At 42.6% G+C, this 21,313-nt stretch overlaps 1 protein-coding gene across 7 annotated transcripts in view; it reads right to left on the reverse strand.

The window, feature by feature from the left end:
* Positions 1-232: 232 nt before the first annotated feature.
* The window catches only part of ITPR2 (inositol 1,4,5-trisphosphate receptor type 2), a 355,772-nt gene continuing 334,691 nt past the window's right edge, over positions 233-21,313 (reverse strand). For all 7 annotated transcript variants that reach the window (XM_081879044.1, XM_081879042.1, XM_081879045.1 and 4 more), the window contains 7 exons: positions 19,126-19,309; positions 18,062-18,154; positions 17,132-17,262; positions 16,563-16,728; positions 13,191-13,351; positions 3,558-3,719; positions 233-1,378 (listed from right to left, as the gene is read on the reverse strand). In XM_081879044.1, the coding sequence (XP_081735170.1) occupies positions 1,289-1,378; positions 3,558-3,719; positions 13,191-13,351; positions 16,563-16,728; positions 17,132-17,262; positions 18,062-18,154; positions 19,126-19,309 (987 nt within the window). In that variant the 3' untranslated portion in view covers positions 233-1,288. The remainder of the gene's footprint in view (positions 1,379-3,557; positions 3,720-13,190; positions 13,352-16,562; positions 16,729-17,131; positions 17,263-18,061; positions 18,155-19,125; positions 19,310-21,313) is intronic.

A 21,313-nucleotide genomic window follows, 5' to 3' on the forward strand; every position in this document is an offset into this window, starting at 1 on the left:
AATATAGATCAGAAGATGCATATTCATGAAATATTCCTGTGTCAGTGGGGAATCTGTTTGTCTCCAACTCCCATCAGTCCCATCAGCCCTAGCCAACATGACCAATGGTCAGGGATGGTGGGAGGCTGTCCACTGTATGCAGTAGGGGAATCCTATCTGAGAAACATGTTGTACAGGAAAAAGAGAAAGGAGGAGCTGAAGCAAAAAAAAATAAAAAAAATTAATAAAAAAATTAGCAGTTTTTCCTGTGGTTTATGGACAGTAACAATATCATTACATTTTTTCTAGACAGTTCATCTCAAAGCTGTTTACCCCCTGAAATTAATATCTAACACTAGTTCTAAAACATCACATTTTCTCCTCAACTCTCTCCTTGGAACATGAATTGTAAAACACAGTTAAAGACCACCATTAGTTGAATTCTCTACTTGCAGCCACATTAATAGGGAACATCTAAATTCAAGAGTAAAGAAATCACTTCCAGTTAATGTTGTCAGTGGTTATGTGCATAAATTTCAAGTTCTCCCAGCTGCAGGTTCACTGTGCTCTATTTTATAAATAAGGAATTGCACAGCAAAATTTCTATTAGCCTTAATACTTGTCTCTGCAACCCTCTTTTTTTTAAAGAGAAAAACAATGCTTCTTTGAGGGTGATTTTGTTCATCTTTCAATGCAAATTAACTTGCCATAACACTATTGCCTCCTTCAATGACATTTTTACGGTAATTAGATTGAAGAGAGAGAGAGCAAAAATTCCAAACAAACATAACAAATTATGCTGGCCAGCAAAGGTGACAACAGAGAACTTCTACAGATTCCGAATGAGGCTGTTGGATTCTGTGTTAATAAATTATTTCCTCTGTTTCTTGGTTGCTCCATTAGTTTTACAAAGATTCATATGGTGGCATTCAAAACAACAGAACCAAATTCTGCCATGCCTATGCATCTGCTGGCAGCCATCTGAATTACAAGAGAGTAAATTAAGGTTGTACTATCTCTCCACACTGCGACCCCACCCTCGCCAGTTTTAAATTGTTTTGCCTGAGGAAAGATGTAGAAGAGCTCCCCTTACCACAACCTTATCTGTAATATTTGAGCTGGTGGCCCCTTTCAACAGTGAAGAAAAAACAGTTACTAATTGTTCCCAGAGCTAAACCACTTAACATCCTGGCACACTGTTGTTTGTAACTTTGTAACAATAGGCGCTGTTCACCACTCCTGATTTTTCATTCTGTAATCAAGTGAGAATACTGATGAAACGCTAGTCATGCCCCCCCCCACCATGGTATCAGTGTGGTGGCATGTGATGGTTCACGTGGGACGCTGCGTTTGATCCAAGAAAGCCCAGCCTCTGCTTGTTTTTCCTTTGTTCTGTCATCTAAAGGTGGAGAGGGAGACAAAGACAATATAAGCTCCTGACTGCTCTTTAGCAAAGACATGCAATTACAAACATTACACTGTGACATTTATTTCATTTCATTTTGCAAGATAAAAAAGATGAAAAAAACCATCAAGGAGATTATTTTGAAACCAAAAAACTAAAGAAAAAAGGGGGTTCCTTGCAAGTGAGTATTTTTTAAAAAAAATATGTAAATTCTGGAAGGCAAGTATTAGCACATTAATTTAGGGCAATTTCCCCTTCCTCACAGCAATTTATTGGCAGAAAGATAAAAAATGTGCACCCGTACACAGTGTTCACATTACCCAGGGAAGATGGATTTTACTTTCCCTTCTCAAATCTTGTTCACCTGTCTCAACTGTTGCTATCACCAAGCTCAGGATTGAGTTCAGAGCCTGATTCAACTCTGGAAAAGAGCAAGAGTTGCTCAGAATCACCTCCCCCCTCCCCCAGTTCAACTTTATATGGAAATACAGTAAAATCACGGCTATTAACTTTTTTCTTTCTGGCAGAGTTTAATTAAATGTGCAGGCACAGTAGCTGCTTCTAAGGAGAAGAATCCTGCCATATTTCAGAATACAGCAAGTTTTCTGCAAGAGCAGCAACCTGCAGTTTGCCCTTTTTCTGGAGAGAGAACTCAAAGGGATTTGCTTCACTCCCTGTGGTTTTGTGGGAAATGATTTCATATCAAAGACTACATTCGATGCAGAAATTCTCCCAGGACAGTAGCCAGCAAAGGGTCAGAAGGATGAGTACAAGGACTAGAGAGCTGAGTTGATGCATGAGGGGGCGGAGCTTCATGCTAGCATTATGGTCAATTTGTACCAAAAGTAACAGAAACTAAGTGCTAAACTGATTTGAAGTGTGGATAGGTGGGACAGAGGTAGAAGGACCTCAATGCAGGCAATGACCATTTTGTGTGAGGGTTCTGCTCCTGACCCAACACATTGGTGGAGCACACATAAGTCTGCCCCGTTCCACCTCTGTCCCGTTCTGCCCCATTTTCTGGGTTGGCAGTGACAAGCATGCATGTGATCACACATAAAATGGTCACTGCCTGGATCCACAATTTTCCAAACAAGCAGAACTAGCAGTGAGTTTTATTACTTTAACTTTCCTTCCTCAAAGCACTATGATTGAAAAACATATACAATACTGTATAAGTTATTCCCTCTAGTTAGAAGCAAAACCTGTTGGTTACAGAAGAGCTCTTCCTTCCCCTCATCTCAGCCTGGCATCTTCCTCATATGGCAAAGATTTTTTACATTTTTGCAAACATGCTGTCTGCTGCATTTTTTAAAACATCTGAATTGCCAAAGTGCCCTGAACAGCCTTGCTTGGGGGTCTTGATTTGGGAATGGTCCAAATATTTTGTGTACCCCATAAGGGCAATTTGCATTCCCATCATGGTGCTGGACTGGATGGAGAGTTTCAAATACAGTTTTTATTTAGTTTGCTTTTTGCCACTGCTGCCAAAATCAGGTGGGTGGGTATACTGGGGGTCTATAAAAATTTGCTTGCCTGCCCCAGGCAAGGGGGTTAGCCACCTTTGTGCTACTTGATGGGAGCCAACTATAATAGATAAATGTAAGTTGTAATTGGTGTGGCTGAGAGGTAAGGGCATGCTTGAGACTAACGTTGATTCTGGTGTGTAACTGTGATACACAGAAAAATGTACTTCCCCCTTCTAACAATAAATGTTAGCTTTTTCTTTTTAAAAGCCCCCCTACATTGACAGCTATGTAAAAGTGGGATTTATAATGATGTCTTCGTTAACAGTGAAATATATTTTATGTAACTGACTACTCAATCATTTGATACCTCTTTACATCCCACTCTTTATTCAGAAAGCTCTCCAGGTCTCCCATTTAGGCACCAATCAGGTCCACAGCGCCTTGGCTTCAACAATGCATAAAAGACAACTCACTGATTGATTAATGAGATTAATCAACCAGAATGTTAGCTCTATGGAAATTTACTCTTTACTACCTATTGCATTTAATTTCTGTGAAGCTGGATTAAGACTTCTGACAAAAGGCGATTTTTACTGGAAGAACCCCACTGTGATCTAGCTGAGAGGTTAATTCTTTTTACATGCATGAAGCTGTCTACTCAAACTCTGCTATGTAAAATATAAATAAACAAAGAACCAACCAACCTGTTCTTTAAGCTCAGCTAGTTGACTGGAAAGCTGCTTGACCAGGCTCATGGTGGACTCCAGTCTCTCATGCAGGTTTCTGATTTCATTCTGTTCACTGTCACCTTCGTTGCTGACCAAGGACATGGCTCTCATCCGAGGGAACCAATCTAAATTCTTTTCCTGCACACACACAAGTAGAAAAATGTTAGATGTGACTTAAATATAAAATGAGATGGGGTGGAGTGGAGTGGGGTGATAGTCTGAATGATTTCTCAAGGATTCGTCCAACTCAGTGACTCTGACTGTAGAGGACCCAGGATTAGGAATTTATCTGTTCTCCTAGCCAACTGGTAGCTGCTTATCTGTAGGCAGTTCCTGTGAGATGACTCACATGACTGGTGCCTGTCCATGTTGTTGGCTCATTGAGATATTCTCCCAGCCACATGGCAGCTGCTGGTGGGTAGGCAGCTGCCATAGGCTTGCGAGAATGAAAAATGTGAAATGTTTGCATCATACAGACACACTTGTCATTGGCTTAAGCTCCCTGTCCGATTTACACTTGGCAGCATAATGAACTGGTTTTCCGAGTGTGGGTTGGCCCAAAATGGATCTCAGCCTATTCTCTCCCTTCTTCCCAGCACCCCTTGCTCTAAAGACTCTCTTTACCTCAAACACACACCCCATCAACATGGCAACCTCTATCTGCCTAGGCCCAAGAATTCCTCTCAGATGGGCCATCAGCACCTTTTGTCATGTTAATGCCCCTATCCCAAGTGTGGCGCTGGCTTGGAAAGGAAGCTTAGCCTGTATTTTTCCACTGTCCTGCAATCTGCGCTTCAATACTCCAAATAATCAAAATTCTACAATTTATTAATTTCTAGGGTTTAGGGAGGGCCCCCCCCCAATCTATAACAATACTTTATTGGTTGCCCCACAGTTATCTCAATCTGATTTGGGAAGAGCTGCTACTTTGTTTTAATTGCATTTCCCTGTAGGTGGAAAGCAGATGGGAAGTGAGGGGCAGAAGGGGGTTGTCAACCTGGGAAGGTAGTCCATCTAGAAGAAGGAAAACTCTGATGCTAAACTTCTGCTGCCTTCAGGAGAAGTCCCAAAGGCCTAATGGTGCCTTGTATGCCTCATTCTGGCAACTCCTGCATCCAGGTTGGTGCCAAACGGATTGCTCTACTTTCCTTTGGACTGCACCAGCGAGGCTGAGAGGGGGCGTTGTCATTGGGGCAGCCCAGAAACTCCATATTATACCCCGGGGAGGTCACTTCAGTGCTGCTAATGCAGCATTTTGACGTCACCCCTGGAGACGTCACTCCATTGTGTTTCGAGACAGGCAGATGCCAACAACAGCAAAAATGGTTTTGGAGAGTGAATCATAGAATCATAGAGTTGGAAGAGACCACAAGGGCCATCGAGTCCAACCCCCTGCCAAGCAGGAAACACCATCAGAGCACTTCTGACATATGGTTGTCAAGCCTCTGCTTAAAGACCTCCAAAGAAGGAGACTCCACCACACTCCTTGGCAGCAAATTCCACTGTCGAACAGCTCTTACTGTCAGGAAGTTCTTCCTAATGTTTAGGTGGAATCTTCTTTCTTGTAGCTCAGAATCATAAAATTGTCTGAGCTCAAAATATTTCAAAAACATTGGCTTAATGTGCAAAGTAGGCCAGGATGATAGTGTTAGAATTCAGGCTCGGTCAGAGGTATGTGCCTATCTCTCCAGGCACCGGCTGAATTCTTTGACCTCCCTCGGGCGACTCCCGGCAGGAATGCACACGAGGTCCGTTCCGGCGATTTTCCTCAGGCTGTGAGAAAAACACACCAACTGCTTCTCCTCCTTCTCCTCCTCCCTGCATATCCCCAGGGAGGGGAATCAGACACAGACAGAAATGTAACTACATGCTTTTATTCCTGTCTATAGCAGTAATACAGTAAAAGATGTCTGCTCTCTTCAACAAACAGAGAGAAACTCCAAACTCCACCCATGTACATCCTGTACAGGTCATATGACACACACTGAGCTCATATCCTGTGCTCAATAAGGATGGACTGCCCCTTTGTTTCCATGGCAGCAGTCACACACACCCTGTCTGGCTTTGCAGCCACAGGCAGCTGTCTGAGCTGCTAGAGCCTTTGCTTGCTGCAGCATTGCTGCTTTAGAATAACATACTCCCCCTAAAGTATCAATGCGTGCTGCGAGCAAAGCGTCATCCAGAGAAGAAAACAAACAGTTGTTATACTTATAACACTCCCCTGTTGTTTCAGTTCCACCCTTGGAACTACCCGCCATTGGTTTTACCAATGTACCTCTCTGGTTATGTGACTTCCAAGGAATGAGTGCTTCTGCATTACCTTGGTTAACAACTCTCTGTTGTGCCTTTGTCTCTGACTCAGACACAGCTTCAATCTGACCTTGGTCGTTTACAACAGCAACACATGCAATAGCTTGGTTGGCAAACTCCTTTGAATACCTCTTGGGTGGTACACCCTTCGTTGCTCTCTCAGACCTACGTAAGAGGTGCTGCTCTTCCTTGCTTTCTGGTTCAACCTTTGGACTCTCTGGAGAACCAGTACCAATTGTAAACAGTGGTTCGTCTTCCTCCTCTGAGGGTCTAGTCATTGTGTGAGATTTCCTCTCAATGACTGTGACAACTGAGCTGTCTGAGCTATCGCTGTCATCATCAGTACTACTGAACTCAATAAAATCAACATCATCATCATCATCATCATCATCATCACCTGTGGGAAATGTGTGAACAATCACTCTCTCCTGTTCAGGAGCACTCTCTAGAAATTTTGTGAGAATCACTTGACCAGATTCAGACAAAATTACTCTGTAGAGACCCTTTTCATAACCCACAAAAATGCCTCTGGCATTCTTTACTCCACCCGGAGCTTCTGTTCTCACATGAGACCCAAAAACCTTGAAATGGGCAACAGAAGGTTTTCTGTGGAACAGTTTCTCAAAAGGAGAACTTCCCAACTCTTTTGAAAACTTTCTCAACCACGTATAACAAAATGACGTTAGCGACTCAGCCCAGTACTCATGTGGCAGATGTGAACTAAGCAATTGCGCTTCCATTCCCTTTTGCAATTCTTTGTTCACCCTAACACAAACACATCTGTTCCAAGCTTCTTCTGAAGCTGCAATTTTGTGTCTTATCCCTTTCCTCTTTAGGAACCTCTGGAAATCCTGTAAAAGAAAAATTGGCTTCTCATCTGTGCAAAGACAATCTATGTCAGCATCATGCATATTTTTAACCTTTTCACAAAACTCTTTAAACCTTTCTAAGGCTTCTTTCGGTCTCTCCAAAAGATAAATCCAGACAAAACCTGTGAAGGAATCAACACATATTAGGTAATACTTTGCATTGCCTCTAGACGGTGCTAAAGGACTAATCACATCAGCATACACCCGCTGAAATGCCTTGTCGACCCTCGAGGTGACCTGCTTGGCGTTCTTCTTGGCTACACCTGCAAAAGAAATCATGTTAGAATCACAAGAATTACATTCCATGTAATCACTTTGATCAAAAGTCAAAAAATATAGTCCATCTTTCTCTTCGGCAGAAAGATACAACTCTCCATCTTTGTAGATCTTGCAGTGTTGATCATCATAGGACAGTTTTAGTCCCTTCTTGGCAATCTGCGATACGCTGAGCAGATTGTACTTCAACTCTGGAACCAAATAAACATTGTTTATAGTCAAGTTCTGACTTTTAAGATACACAGTCCCAATTCCGGTGGCTTCCAGCTCTTGACCGTTGGCTTGTTGTACAACGAAGCTTTGCTTCTTAAACGACGAAAACAAATCCCTGCGATGGGTCATGTGAACCGTCGCTCCCGTGTCCAAAACGAAAGAATTCCCCACTTCTGGTGTGGCTCCTTTCGACATCAAAGCCTTTGCAGGCTTCGTCTGTGACTTGGCATGACCTCTGCCTGACGCCTCAGACTTCGTGGAGCTGCCCTTGGCTCCCTTGTTCTGACGTGGCTTCTTGCAGTACCGCTGAAGATGCCCAGTCTGTCCACAATTGTAGCATCGGACAACGTTCAAAGCTACGGCATTTTCTCCAGTAGCTGTAGCAGTGGGGGTGTCAGAACTCCGTTCTTGTCTCCCCCTGTCCCTGACTTCCAGGGCGGCAAGCCTGTCATGTTCATTAAGAACCACAGCAAAGACCCTCTCCGAAGTCAAATCTTGCGCTGGGAGAGACCCCAGCTGACTGGCAACCGTTTTGTAAGTCCGATTCAGACTGTTGATGACCATGAAGCAAAACACTTCCTCCTGCAGACGGAAATTACGTTCCACCATCTGTTGACGCAGAAATTTCATTTCCGTCAGGTGCGCTTGAACATCTCCATCAGGCGCAAGCCTCAGGTTGGTCAGCTTCTCAAAATACAGCAACGCTGAAGAACCTGCATCTCTCTGATGTGTCCTTCTCAGCGTGTCCCAAACATCTTTCGCGTGCTGTAAATCTTGTATATGGATAAGCTGAGAGTCTGACACGCACAGAATTATAGCAGTTCTGGCCTTCACATCCTGTGACTCCCAAGCACGCGTTGGTGCTGCAGGGATGGGGTTCTCAATCACCCCAAACAGTCTCTGATTCTGCAGCAAGGCCTTCATCTTAATAGACCAAGATGCATAATTGTCACTGGTCAGGAGGGGCGGAGAAGGCAGGGCTCCCCCCTTCTTGGCATCCATTTTGAGTCCTTGCATAGACTCTCAAACACAAGCCTCTAAAATCCAATAGCTGGCTTGTTTTCGTGGAGCTGCCCTTGGCTCCTTTAGGAACCTCTGTGCACCTGGCAGCTATTACACTGGCCGCTTTGGAAAGTCCCTTTCCAACAGTTCCTTCTGGGCCTAAGTCAAAACAAACTTGTTTTCGCCTCTCCGAGGCACTGTGTGACTGTACAGCCCTTATCTTGAAACTGGCCTGCGTTGCTAAGCAACTGCATTCTTTTCCTTGGACAGGAAAAACCACAGGAATGTTTGGAATGCAGAGTCCTCCTCTCTCGGAGCTGTTTTTCCCAAACCTTGCTCCCTCGAAGCAGAGAATGAATCAATCTGCATTCACACTTCTAAGCCCGAAAATCTCATACCTGGGCTCTGTAGCTTGGCTTTCAGCTTCCTCTGGTCAGCTTCTGGCTGCAGAGAATCAGCTTTCTCACCTCAGGCCTCCATGGAGCAATGGAAACAGCAGCTCTGCCACTCTTTCTGCAGACTTCCATGGATCGTAGAAACCATCAGCCCTGATACCACTGTTAGATTTCAGGCTCGGTCAGAGGTATGTGCCTATCTCTCCAGGCACCGGCTGAATTCTTTGACCTCCCTCGGGCGACTCCCGGCAGGAATGCACACGAGGTCCGTTCCGGCGATTTTCCTCAGGCTGTGAGAAAAACACACCAACTGCTTCTCCTCCTTCTCCTCCTCCCTGCATATCCCCAGGGAGGGGAATCAGACACAGACAGAAATGTAACTACATGCTTTTATTCCTGTCTATAGCAGTAATACAGTAAAAGATGTCTGCTCTCTTCAACAAACAGAGAGAAACTCCAAACTCCACCCATGTACATCCTGTACAGGTCATATGACACACACTGAGCTCATATCCTGTGCTCAATAAGGATGGACTGCCCCTTTGTTTCCATGGCAGCAGTCACACACACCCTGTCTGGCTTTGCAGCCACAGGCAGCTGTCTGAGCTGCTAGAGCCTTTGCTTGCTGCAGCATTGCTGCTTTAGAATAACAGATAGGCTTATCAAGATTACAGCCTATCTTAGGTGGAAACTGCAGTAGTTATAAAGCATTTAAAAGTGTGCCACACTTTATGGATGCAAACTCAGCACATGTTGCATCACTTCAGATTGTTTCCCATGCCAAAATCTTAATGAATGCTTCATTTCTGGTGTTTCATATCCTCATTTTTCATGCTTGCATCTATGCTTTATGTATTTCAAAAGATTTTAAGTGAAACCGTACTCCCATATCCTCCAAAATGACAAGGCAAGGCAAGGCAAGGCACCAGCTCTCCATTTGACATGCTGACAATTTCACATCCAACCAAAGCTTTTCAGGCACATGTCTGCATTTAAATTAGTTTGGCATAGAATAAGTAATCATCACAACAACTGGCAATTAACATAACCAAAATTATAAGATGTTAAAACAAAATTTATCCCAAACCAACATGTTAGCAGGTCCTGAAATGTTTTCTTAAAGTCAATTAAACCACTTTGCCAAACACCCTAGACAAGAAAAGTTATTATGGAAATAGGATTTATAATATCACACCTGCCAATAGTCCTGATTTCTCTAGGACATGACTGATTGACAGAAGTGGCCCTACTTCCTCCTCCGCTGCCTCTGCAAGGTCTCCACCGAGGCCTGGAAGCCTACCGAGGCTTCAGGAAGCCAGGCCGCACTTCTGGAAGTACACTTCCAGTGCAGCACCGGCTTCCTTTTTTATTATTATTAAATTTATTGACCTTTTCCAAAAAACAAAATAAAACAATCTTTACAATTATTCTTAGTGTCATCTTATTTACATTGCGTTGAGTCACACCTCGACTTCCTTCCTTCCCAGTTGCGGTTTTCTTAATATACATATTCTCTTACAGTTTCTTCTACATTTCTATACACGTCACAAGAGTTATGTTAACCCTGCTGTAGTTCTTAAACTTCTACAGTTGATTCCTATATATGTTACAAATTTACCCCATTCTTCTACGAACTTTGCCCCTTTTTGGTGTTGGATTTTATATGTCATTTTCGCTAATTCTGTATATTCAAAAAAATTAGCCTGCCATTCCATAACTGTTGGGATCTCCGGTGACTTCCATTTTTGGGCTACAAGAACCCTAGCTGCCACCATAGCGTATTGGAATAATGTATGATCCTCCTTTTTTATTTCGTCTCCTATTATCCCTAATAAGAATGTCTCCGGTTTTTTCGGGAAAGTGTACCTAAAAAGTTTCTTAAGTTCATTATATATTAGATCCCAAATTTTTTTCATTTCGTCACATAACCACCACATATGGTAGAGATCCCCATCCTTAGGTTTACATTTCCAACAGGCTTTGTTACCCATTCCAGGTCCCCATCCCAGCTGCTGAGCTCTCTGCACCATTGTGATGATGTCGACACTTTTCTTACAGCTGCCCATTTGTGGCAAGGTGAAGGAGGCCAGGACACATCGCACAGGGTTTCCCTCAATACTGCAGGATCCAGGCAAGGGAAAAGGAAGGAACCAGTGGCCTGGGAGACTCAGTGGAGGGAATGTCCTATATGCACAGAGCAGCAGAATCTGGTATCCTCAAATTATTTCTGATGCAGACCATAAAGCTGGGCTGAAGAATCCATCCACCACTTTTAAAAAGCTAATACCATGTGCTTCTCTTTAAACTGGACTTATGTTTAGTACAGCATTCCCACTCAAACAATATATTCCACAACATAGCTCATTCCAGGGAGAGTATCAAATAAAACCCAGCAATCTACTGCCAACATTTTAAGTCATTAAACTTCCAAAATTGGTTTTTCATACTCAAAGCATGCAGTACATAGTGGCCTTTGTGACTTTGTTAATATTTTAGGGGCTCAACTCCAGAGATCCCACCATTAGCATTAGTGCAGGGGTCAGCAAACTTTTTCAGCAGGGGGCCAGTCCACTATCCCTCAGACCTTGGGGGGCGGACGGCGGACTATATATATATATTTTTTGGGGGGGAATGAATTCCTATGCCCCACAAATAACCCAGAGATTCATTTTAAATAAAAGGACACATTCTACTCATGTAAAAACACGCTGATTCCTGGACCATCCACAGGCCAGATTTAGAAAGTGATTGGGCCAGATTCGGCCCCTGGGCTTTAGTTTGCCTCCCTGTGCATCAGTGCATTGCACCAGTAATTTCCAACTGCGGGCACTAGAGATACACTTGATGAATTACTACTGTTAGTTCACATTGAAATAATGAAAGAAATGGTGGGTGAAGTGAGGAAGAATAAAAGCCAAGTGCTTCCTTCAATAATGTAAAAGTGCTACTAAACAATACTAAAATTGATTCACATTGCAGGTGATAAAATGGCAGGGGAAGCCATTTAGCCAAATATTCTCCAGGGAATGATACAAGATTCAAAATTATGCTAGATTTGCCCCCAATCTTATTTTTTGTCTTAATCCAGTGCTGGTGTTTAATCTTTTTCTGTTCACCACTTGCTTGTTTTAAAGGGATCTGTCAGGGGCTCAGGAGCAGAGGCACAGGGGAGACGGGACTTACTGTCAGAGCTGCCTCTAGGTCCCAGCTCACAGAGGACCAACGCCAGGCTGATGTTATGTACAAAAGTCTTTATTGAAGTTTAGTTTCCATTTCAAAGCCAGAGCGTGCAGCCTGCCGATCTAGAGTCTAGACGTAGGGCAGGATCCATGAAAAATATGCTTGTGAAGATGTTGCCCATTGGTAAAGGTCTTAGATACAGCTAGGTTAGGAACCTAGGACACTGCCTTCTTCCTGATCAGATAATTTGTCCAGGCAGCTCAGTACTCTTGTCTGATCTGTAGTGACTCTCCAGGGGGTCTCAGGCACAAAGGGATCTTTCCCATCACCTGCAACCTGCAGTCCTCTTAACAGGAGATGCCAGGCAACTTTTGCATGCAAAGTATGGGCTCAATCACTATGCTAAGGCCCCTTAAGTCAAGTTAAGAATTGACAAATCAAGCAATAAAAGATCAAGATGATGTACGTGAGTCTAACTGCATCCATGTGCACCAAGTCTAACACAGTTTCTTACCCTTCAAGGCTTTTACAGATCTCTCGGGGTGGGGGTGGGGTGGGGGCTGAAACGCAAGGAGAAAGAAAGGTCTGACCTTTACAACTACAATTTATCTGCATGAAGTGTGTCAGAAAAACAGCAGCTTTATCTTGGGAGTTCCCAAGTCTCCTACCTCCAAATAGCTGCATCCTTGGGACAATGAGGCTTGTACACAGAGAGACTTCAAAATGTCTGGACAGCTTTCACAGGCTACCAAACTCAGTTTCATGCTGTTGTCATTTTTGCACATCATACTATTGGAATAGTTCTATGCATTGCAGAAGTGGAGACCTCTATTCTTTCTTTGTACTGTTGCTTGGCAGTGGGCATTTTTCTCTTTTATGAAACATCAACCAGTGATTCAGGACAAAAAAAAAGGAGACTTACAAACTGGATAAGCATACTGAGTATGAGAGTGCAGGAGCCTGAGGGTAACTGTGAACTTTGCCTTCATATTTTCATTATGCCCAGTGCTGGGCCTTTGCCTTGGGTTACTGCAAATGCATTTAAATACCTTTGTAACTCTACAGTTGGCGGCTTCTCACAGTCCTTGTGGTTGTTGTTGTTTATTCAATGTAAACAACACCCTTTATCTGAAGATCCAAGGGCAGTGTACAACAATAAAACATAATTTACATATCATAATAATGAAATCCAATAAAACTATCAGGAAAAATTAATAATAACTGTTCCCCCCCCCCCACATTAAAAGGCCTGGGTAAAGAGGACGTTTTGCACTTGGTGCCTAAAATATGTAATTATGGTGCTAGGCAAGCAACACCTGAAAGGCCCACCTCCCTGAAGTAAGACTTATATAAAAGTGACTCACCACAATCATTTGAGCCACATAACTTTCGGGACCAGTGTATTCTGTTGGGTCTTTCACTCTGACCAGAACTATGAAGTATAAATAGTGCCACATGTTGTGTTCTGCCTTTATGTGCTCCTCAAAGGAAACTGTCTTATTATCAAATTTGTCTCGCTCAAGCCCTGCAAAAAAGGAGACACACACCAAAAATATTTCATTAGTTCCATCATCTTGTCAACACTTGTCTTAATTACAAGTTCTTTTTAAAAAAACTACCACACACACATACAAACACACACACACACACACACACACACACAGTGTAAAAGCAGAGTCTTCAAGACCAACAATTTCATTAAGGCATATATCAGATATGGTATTTATTTCTAGTATTTGTTTTCCGTCTTTGCAAAAAGAAAAGGCTCCAGATGATGTACAATAAGAAAGAAATTGCAGAGGCTTGACAACCATATGTCAGGAGTGCTCTGATGGTGTTTCCTGCTTGGCAGGGGGTTGGACTCGATGGCCCTTGTGGTCTCTTCCAACTCTATGATTCTATGATCTAAAATAAAGGGGATGGAAATGAAGATAAAATCTACCAGGCTGCCCAAATGCTCACTATCCAATTTCTCAGAGGAATAGCTTCTATAACAATAGATGATGATGAACAAATGATGATGTTCCAGTTACAGATAGGTAGCCGTGTTGGTCTGCCATGGTCAAAACAAAATAAAAAAATTCCTTCCAGTAGCACCTTAAAGACCAACTGAGTTAGTTCTAGGTATGAGCTTTCGTGTGCATGCACACTTATCTGCACACAGTATCTGAAGAAGTGTGCATGCACACGAAAGCTCATACCTAGAACTAACTCAGTTGGTCTTTAAGGTGCTACTGGAAGGAATTTTTTTATTTTGTTTTAAATGATGATGTTGAGTTTCAGAACTTAGGTTGGTGACCTGGGAAACAGCAAGTGTTTTATGATCCGAATGAAAATCCCTTTGAATTTCAGCCAGGAATATGTTTGGATCTTTGCCAAATATCCCCTTTCCCTTCGTCCTCATCCCCTGAAACTAACCTTTCAGCAACAATGATTTTGTGAAAGTGGGAGCTGTGTGCTGGGCCTTCACCAATAGAGGGCTGCTAAGTATTTGAAATGAGCCAGAACTTTCAAAGATTTCAGATAACTCTTAATAAGAATTCTCTGAAAATGCTGGAAAGAACAAGCCAATTCAGAAACAAGATGGGGTAAGTTTGCCCATCTCTAGGAAGACTCAAGAAGGACACTGACAAACTGGAACGTGTCCAGAGGAGGGCAACCAAAATGGTCAAAGGCCTGGAAACGATGCCTTATGAAGAACGGCTAAGGGAGCTGGGCATGTTTAGCCTGGAGAAGAGGAGGTTAAGGGGTGATATGATAGCCATGTTCAAATATATAAAAGGATGTCACATAGAGGAGGGAGAAAGGTTGTTTTCTGCTGCTCCAGAGAAGCGGACACGGAGCAATGGTTCCAAACTACAAGAAAGAAGTTTCCACCTAAACATTAGGAAGAACTTCCTGACAGTAAGAGCTGTTTGACAGTGGAATTTGCTGCCAAGGAGTGTGGTGGAGTCTCCTTCTTTGGAGGTCTTTAAGCAGAGGCTTGACAACCATATGTCAGGAGTGCTCTGATGGTGTTTCCTGCTTGGCAGGGGGTTGGACTCGATGGCCCTTGTGGTCTCTTCCAACTCTATGATTCTATGATTCTATGATTCTATGATTCTAAGCACTCCACTTTTTGGCTTCCACAGTAAAAAGGTAAAGGGACCCCTGTCCAGTTGTGACCAACTCTGGGGTTGCGGCGCTCATCTCGCTTTATTGGCCGAGGGAGCCGGCGTACAGCTTCCGGGTTATGTGGCCAGCATGACTAAGCCACTTTCTGGCGAACCAGAGCAGGGCATGGAAACGCCATTTACCTTCCCGCCAGAGCGGTACCTATTTATCTACTTGCACTTTTGACGTGCTTTCGAACTGCTAGGTTGGCAGGAGCAGGGACCGAGCAACAGGAGCAACTGCCGACCTTCTGATCGGCAAGTCCTAGGCTCTGTGGTTTAACCCACAGCGCCACTTGAGTCCCTGGCTTCCACAGTATTTCAACCTAAAAATTCTAATATAAGCATAACTGAGACTTCCATATACCTGTCTTACATATTCAAGTGTTCCATGCAGACTAGCTTGCCAATGACCCTACTTATTTCTAAGATTTATTACCTGCCACCAGAATACTTTTTTAAAAAAAAAACACCACACAACAAACCAACCAACTCATCAGGTTAATTTACACTTTTCAAGAAGCCTACAAAAATATTTTTTAACTGTCAAGGGTAAGGGTAAAAAGGTGCATCTGCAGCATATGGCAAAAGCTGAATAATGATTATTCTAGACACACCTCTGTAGGGCGTTCTACAATTTTGGAGCTACCACAGAGAAAGTCCTCTGCTGAGCTCTTTGCCACTCCTTGAATTCCCAACCTTAACACCCAGGGTGGTCCCTGGGAAAGGAGGAAGTCTTTCAGATATTTGTGGCCCACATCATGCGGGGCTTCAAATACCAATGTGAGCAACCTGAATTGGGCTCAGAAATAAACTGGCACCCAGTGCAGTTGATTTAGAATAGGAGTTATTTGGGTTCTAGAGATCACCCCAGGCAGTAACCTTTCCACTGCATTCTGGTTCATCTGAAGTTTCCAAAGCATCTTCATTGGCATTGCAATTTGAAGGTTGCAAGACCACGGAGAACAGTGGCCATCATCTCTGTCTTAAAAGGGTCCATAACTAGTGAGCCAGCTGTAGCCGGAAACAGCCAATCTTAGTCACCAAACCCCTCTGGACCTCCAGTGATAGTGCTGGTTCCAAAAGCATCACTGTTGATAATCTGCTCCTTCAAAGGAAGTGCAACCTTGTCTGGAACAGGTCATCTCCTTACCTTTTGGACCTGAGAACATGTAACGCCTCTATCTTATCTGGACTGGGCAAACTGTGATGGTTTGGGCAAGGGGTTGACGTGGTGTAAAGCAGGGCTTGCCAAAGGGGTGGGGTTGGCGGGGGTGGGTAGGTGGGGTTGGCATGCACAGCTCGTACGTAAAAAGGTCTGAAATAATTCAGTTACATACATGTTGTTTGGAGAACTAGACCACAGACCCTTCATACTGGATTAATCAGGTAATAACTGAAAGCACCCAAACATAAGTTATTAGTAGCAATGACAACACAAGACTAACTTAGGACCTAGAGCAAGTGAACATCGATGTGATATTTTGACTGCCATTTGGTTTACTATCGGAAAGGAATAAGCTTAAATAAAACTCTTTAAAACTGCTTTTCCCTCACCCAATTTAATAGCTCGCTAACACATACCACAAATGAAACAGGTTGTCTTCAAGATTTCCTCTTTTTTTTGTTTTTCACTTCGGAGATCTGCAAATGTATCGATTATGACTCCAAAAATTAGGTTCAGGACAATAATGATGACAATGAAATAAAACAGGAGGTCATAGACAACTCGAGCAGCAAAGAGGGGTTCCTGAAATGACAATAATGTTTCTACGTGATGTCAATTTGCACCCAGCTGAGAAACATTTACTTTGGATCATCTGCGTTTTCAGAGCATCCATTCAGGCCAAGCAATTACATCCTGTTCATTTTATGTTGATGCAGCGGGAAATATGTATTATATTTCCACATTAAAAAATAAACCCCACCCCACAACTACCCATGGTTGTTCTGTTGCATCTGGTTTGGTTTACACTGACGAATTAGCATGGTGACATGAAAATCTATTAAGTGAATATGGGTATTATCCAGCCAAAGCAAGGAATGGGATCAAGGCACTCCCTTTAAAACACTCCAAATAAAATCGAAAGGCATCTGTTTGTCTATCTATCTAGCATGCATGAGCATGAAGCTACATCATACAAAATGCTTACATCTTTAGAAGGCTTTCGGAGCACATCACCCACTCCACCACCATTTCTCAGGCCCTGGTTCAGAACTGTCACAATACACATTAGCAGAGTGTCACATGTCCTCTCAATCCCATCCTCATCTGGTTCTTCATCTGTGGATGGAACACATGTATGTACATGATACAGGACTCCACTAAGCTTTTGACTAATGGCAGAACTAGACAAATGTAGAGAACATGTGGTTGCTGCCAAACTGGCAGACAAACACCTCCACTTTCAGTAACGAGTGGTAGAATAAAATGCCTGACATAACATCATTGTGTTGAGAATTTCCCCCATCCCTTCAAGCTAATGAAATGATGCACTGACAGAGAAACTCTCCTTGTGATTATGTAATACCTTTTTTTCTCTTTTTTCTGGACATTATGCAGAGACAGGGCAGAGGAGAGTATACACATGGTGGCTGCTTTTAGGGGCAACTATGTGTTCTGCATAGGGACGCAGGTGGCGCTGTGGGTAAAACCTCAGTGCCTAGGACTTGCCGATCGCATGGTCGGCGGTTCGATTCGCCACGGCGGGGTGAGCTCCCGTCTTTCAGTCCCAGCTCCTGCCCACCTAGCAGTTCAAAAGCACCCTTAAGTGCAAGTAGATAAATAGGTACCGCTTTATAGCGGGAAGGTAAACGGTGTTTCCGTGTGCTGCACTGATGCCGGCTCACCAGAGCAGCTTCGTCACGCTGGCCACGTGACCCGGAAGTGTCTCCGGACAGCGCTGGCCCCCGGCCTCTTAAGTGAGATGGGCGCACAACCCTAGAGTCGGAAACGACTGGCCCGTACGGGCAGGGGTACCTTTACCTTTATATGTTCTGCATATAATCACATTTTGGTCTAACTAAGCAGCAGATACTTGCTCAGGGAAAAACAGAAAATGTTTTGTGAGCATTCAACTAACCTAATTTTAAAGCTGGTATTGTAGTACTACAGTTCTCCTTTGAACATGTATCCATCATTGCTGTTAATCTTGTGGTAGGAACAGTGCCACTTTCTGAGAGAACAAAGAACAAAATGTTGGCAATGGAATGATTTGTTGCAAAAATATATGTACAGGGTATCAGCAGACACATTAAAAATTAAGACAGAAATAGGCTGACAATTTCACATTTTGGAACCAAATTTCGGTTTCAGATATACTCACTTGATCAAGGACCTAAATTTAAATACATTGCAAAATCTGTGGATAAAAGTCTTTTGTTGCTTTATTAATTTGTACGAGACAGTTGAGATATATCTCTACCTTTGTTTTACTTAACAACAATTATGTAAATAACATTTGAACTCCCAAATAATTGTGTGTTCTGGCCATGATAAAACCCACAAGTCACCAAATCTCTCACTTAGTGTCAGAAGAAACAATGAAAGAAGACTGTTGAGGAAGAAGACTAAAGCACTGGCAGTAATGAAGAGATCAGGGTTTCACATTTACAATATATCACAGGCATTTTACTGTTGCTTCTGCCTAAATTACAGAACTGACATCAAACAGAACTCCATCTAGTTAGGATGAAATATATTCAAAGCTAGAAACAACTGTCAGATATGAAAATAACATCAATTTTTAAAAACCATTAAAGTATTCACAAAGAATGACAAGGAGGTGAGGCATCATCTTTTTAAATCCAGAATATTTAAAGAGTTTCAAGGATGAAAACATAGTTTGATTCTCATTTATAAATATGTATGGAGTTGAGTAAAACACTAATTTAACATTTCTAAAGTGAGTAAACGACGTATATATCAGCTTTATTTGATCAAACACCTATTTTGCCTTATGCATCACAAATGATGAATCTGTGCTGAAAAGAAAGGATTTGAAGGAGCAAAGTTCACAAAATGATACTACCCAAATAAGACTCCATTATGTATCTAACATTCGGTTGTCACTGGAATGGAGATGGATCCTATCTGGAATTAATAATGCACTACAGTGGAAACAAGTTTTGCTAGTAGGAGCAATACCTGTGATAGGTGTTCTTTCCACCTCCATGATGAAGTCATCTTTCAAGAACAAGAACCCAACAATGGAGAAGAGATACACAAGGATGAGCGCTAATACTGCAGTCAAAATAATGGAGCGTCCGTTCCGCGTAACACTTTTAATTACATTCAGTAAAGTCTCCTCTCTGTACACCAAGTCAAATAACTGGGGTGGGGGGTGGGGACAACATAAAACAGAAAAGTGATCAGCAGAGCTCCTTAAAGTGATTACCACCTGAACTCAAGTAATGCAATAGTGCAGACATTTTCAAATTCTGATCTGGGGGATCCCAGGATCAATTAAAAACTTACAGATTTCTCAATGAGAAAATCAGTAATGCAGGACAAGCTTCTGTGAAAGGAAGGTTGCCCACCAAGATCTATCCTCCCTGCCTATGTGCAGCCACGTGTCTGCTGAGTGTGTTGTAGGATGCACTCTCATTTCTGACTGAGTAATGCAGGGGACTAACAGATAGCTCGGTGCTTTGCATGAACTTAAAAACCACTGCATTAGAGGAATAAGCAGCACAATGATTTCAGCGGGCATTGTCCAGAGCTGGCCCAAGACACTACTTTCTGTCAATTCACATAACTAATCCTAAAGCATCAAGATTTTTCCATGGCATAAAATTGCTTTATGTTAATGATATTAAAGCAATCTTAACACCTGTAGGATTTTTTGTATAGTTTTTTTTTGTTGTTGTTGTTTTATGCGGATGACTGCTTGTTCTTAGCTCTCTTGAATATTGGAAGCAGTTGAACAGAAATACTTAAATCAGTAAGTAACCACCTTCTGTATGGCTCTCTGTTATAATGGGACAACAAAACAGTATGGAGAATATCATTGCAATCCATCACAAAGAGGTCCTAGGCGCACAAGTTTAAAAAGTGGAAGAAAAAAATGGGACTGGATAGACACACCATATGAACACCTCAGAAAAAATATTTTAAAAGAACTCCACCCGAGTACAGGTGCTTTAATCATGTAATAACTAGTAATGCAATAACTATGATTATTAACAAATCCAGTATTATGGGTGAATCATCAATACTTAAAATGAAGATAGTAAAAGTGAAACAGGAAGCCTTTAGCTGCATGGTAACAGAAGCAGCAGCTTAAAAATGCTGCAGCTCCACCAGTCTCATTGACTGCCTCATGTAACTACCTACTCTTATGCAGCAAACTAAACCATGGCAAAAGCTTTAAAAAGCTGCCAGTTTTGCTACAAGCACTGATGGATGCACCAACGATGTATGGGCTGGGTCAACTGCGATCAGGAACAAATGTGTTCAGACCCTATGAGGGTTATAACACAGCAAAATGGAGCTCCTCAGCAACCTTCAAAGCCAAGGAAAGAAGGGGAGGTGTCCTGGTGATGGGCGCGGTGGCCTGGGATGGAACTCCCAAGTAAGTAGGGATTTCCCTGTATTCCACAGGTGAGCTGCAGAAAGAATGTGGTTGGTCAGGTGAGCCATGGACTCCAAAAGGTTGAAAACCTCTACACTAAGGGATAAAGACATAAGGCTGGCTCAAAACATTTTGGCTACTCAGGTAGAAAACCCAAATGGCATTCACTAATATTGTATGTTTATTTATTATTAAATTTCTATCCCATCTGTGCACTGGATAGCTCAGTTGGCTGATAACACCAACGTTGCAGGTTCAATCCCCATATGGGACAGCTATATATTCCTGCATTGCAGGAGGTTTGAATATATGATCCTCAGAGTCCCTGTTCTATGATTCTATTATCCAAGGAACTCAAAGTGACATACACACTTACCCCCCCCCTCCATTTTATCCTCACAAATACTTTGTGAGGTACTCTGCCCAAATCCAATTCAAATACATATTACTACACACGGGCTCAGTACCCTTTCATTTCAATGGCACTTTGCCTACTTGCCTAGTAGGCAAATCTGTTATCATGCAGCTAAAGGCTTCCTGTTTCATGAGCATGGAACTGATGCTCATGCATCAGATCTGTCCATCTCCTCCTCTGTCACCATGAACAATGCTCTAGATCTGCTGCCTGAGATGGCAGCCTCACCTTCCTTAATGATAAAAGTGATATGATCTAATATTATGACTTCATTTCCAAGCATCTGCAGAGATGCCTTCAATGCATGTGTTGTATTCCACAAAAAAGTACATTCTGCAAACAGAGGT

The sequence above is a fragment of the Podarcis erhardii genome (genome assembly GCF_964252035.2).
Source record: "Podarcis erhardii genome assembly, chromosome: 10".
NCBI classification, from domain to species: domain Eukaryota; kingdom Metazoa; phylum Chordata; class Lepidosauria; order Squamata; family Lacertidae; genus Podarcis; species Podarcis erhardii.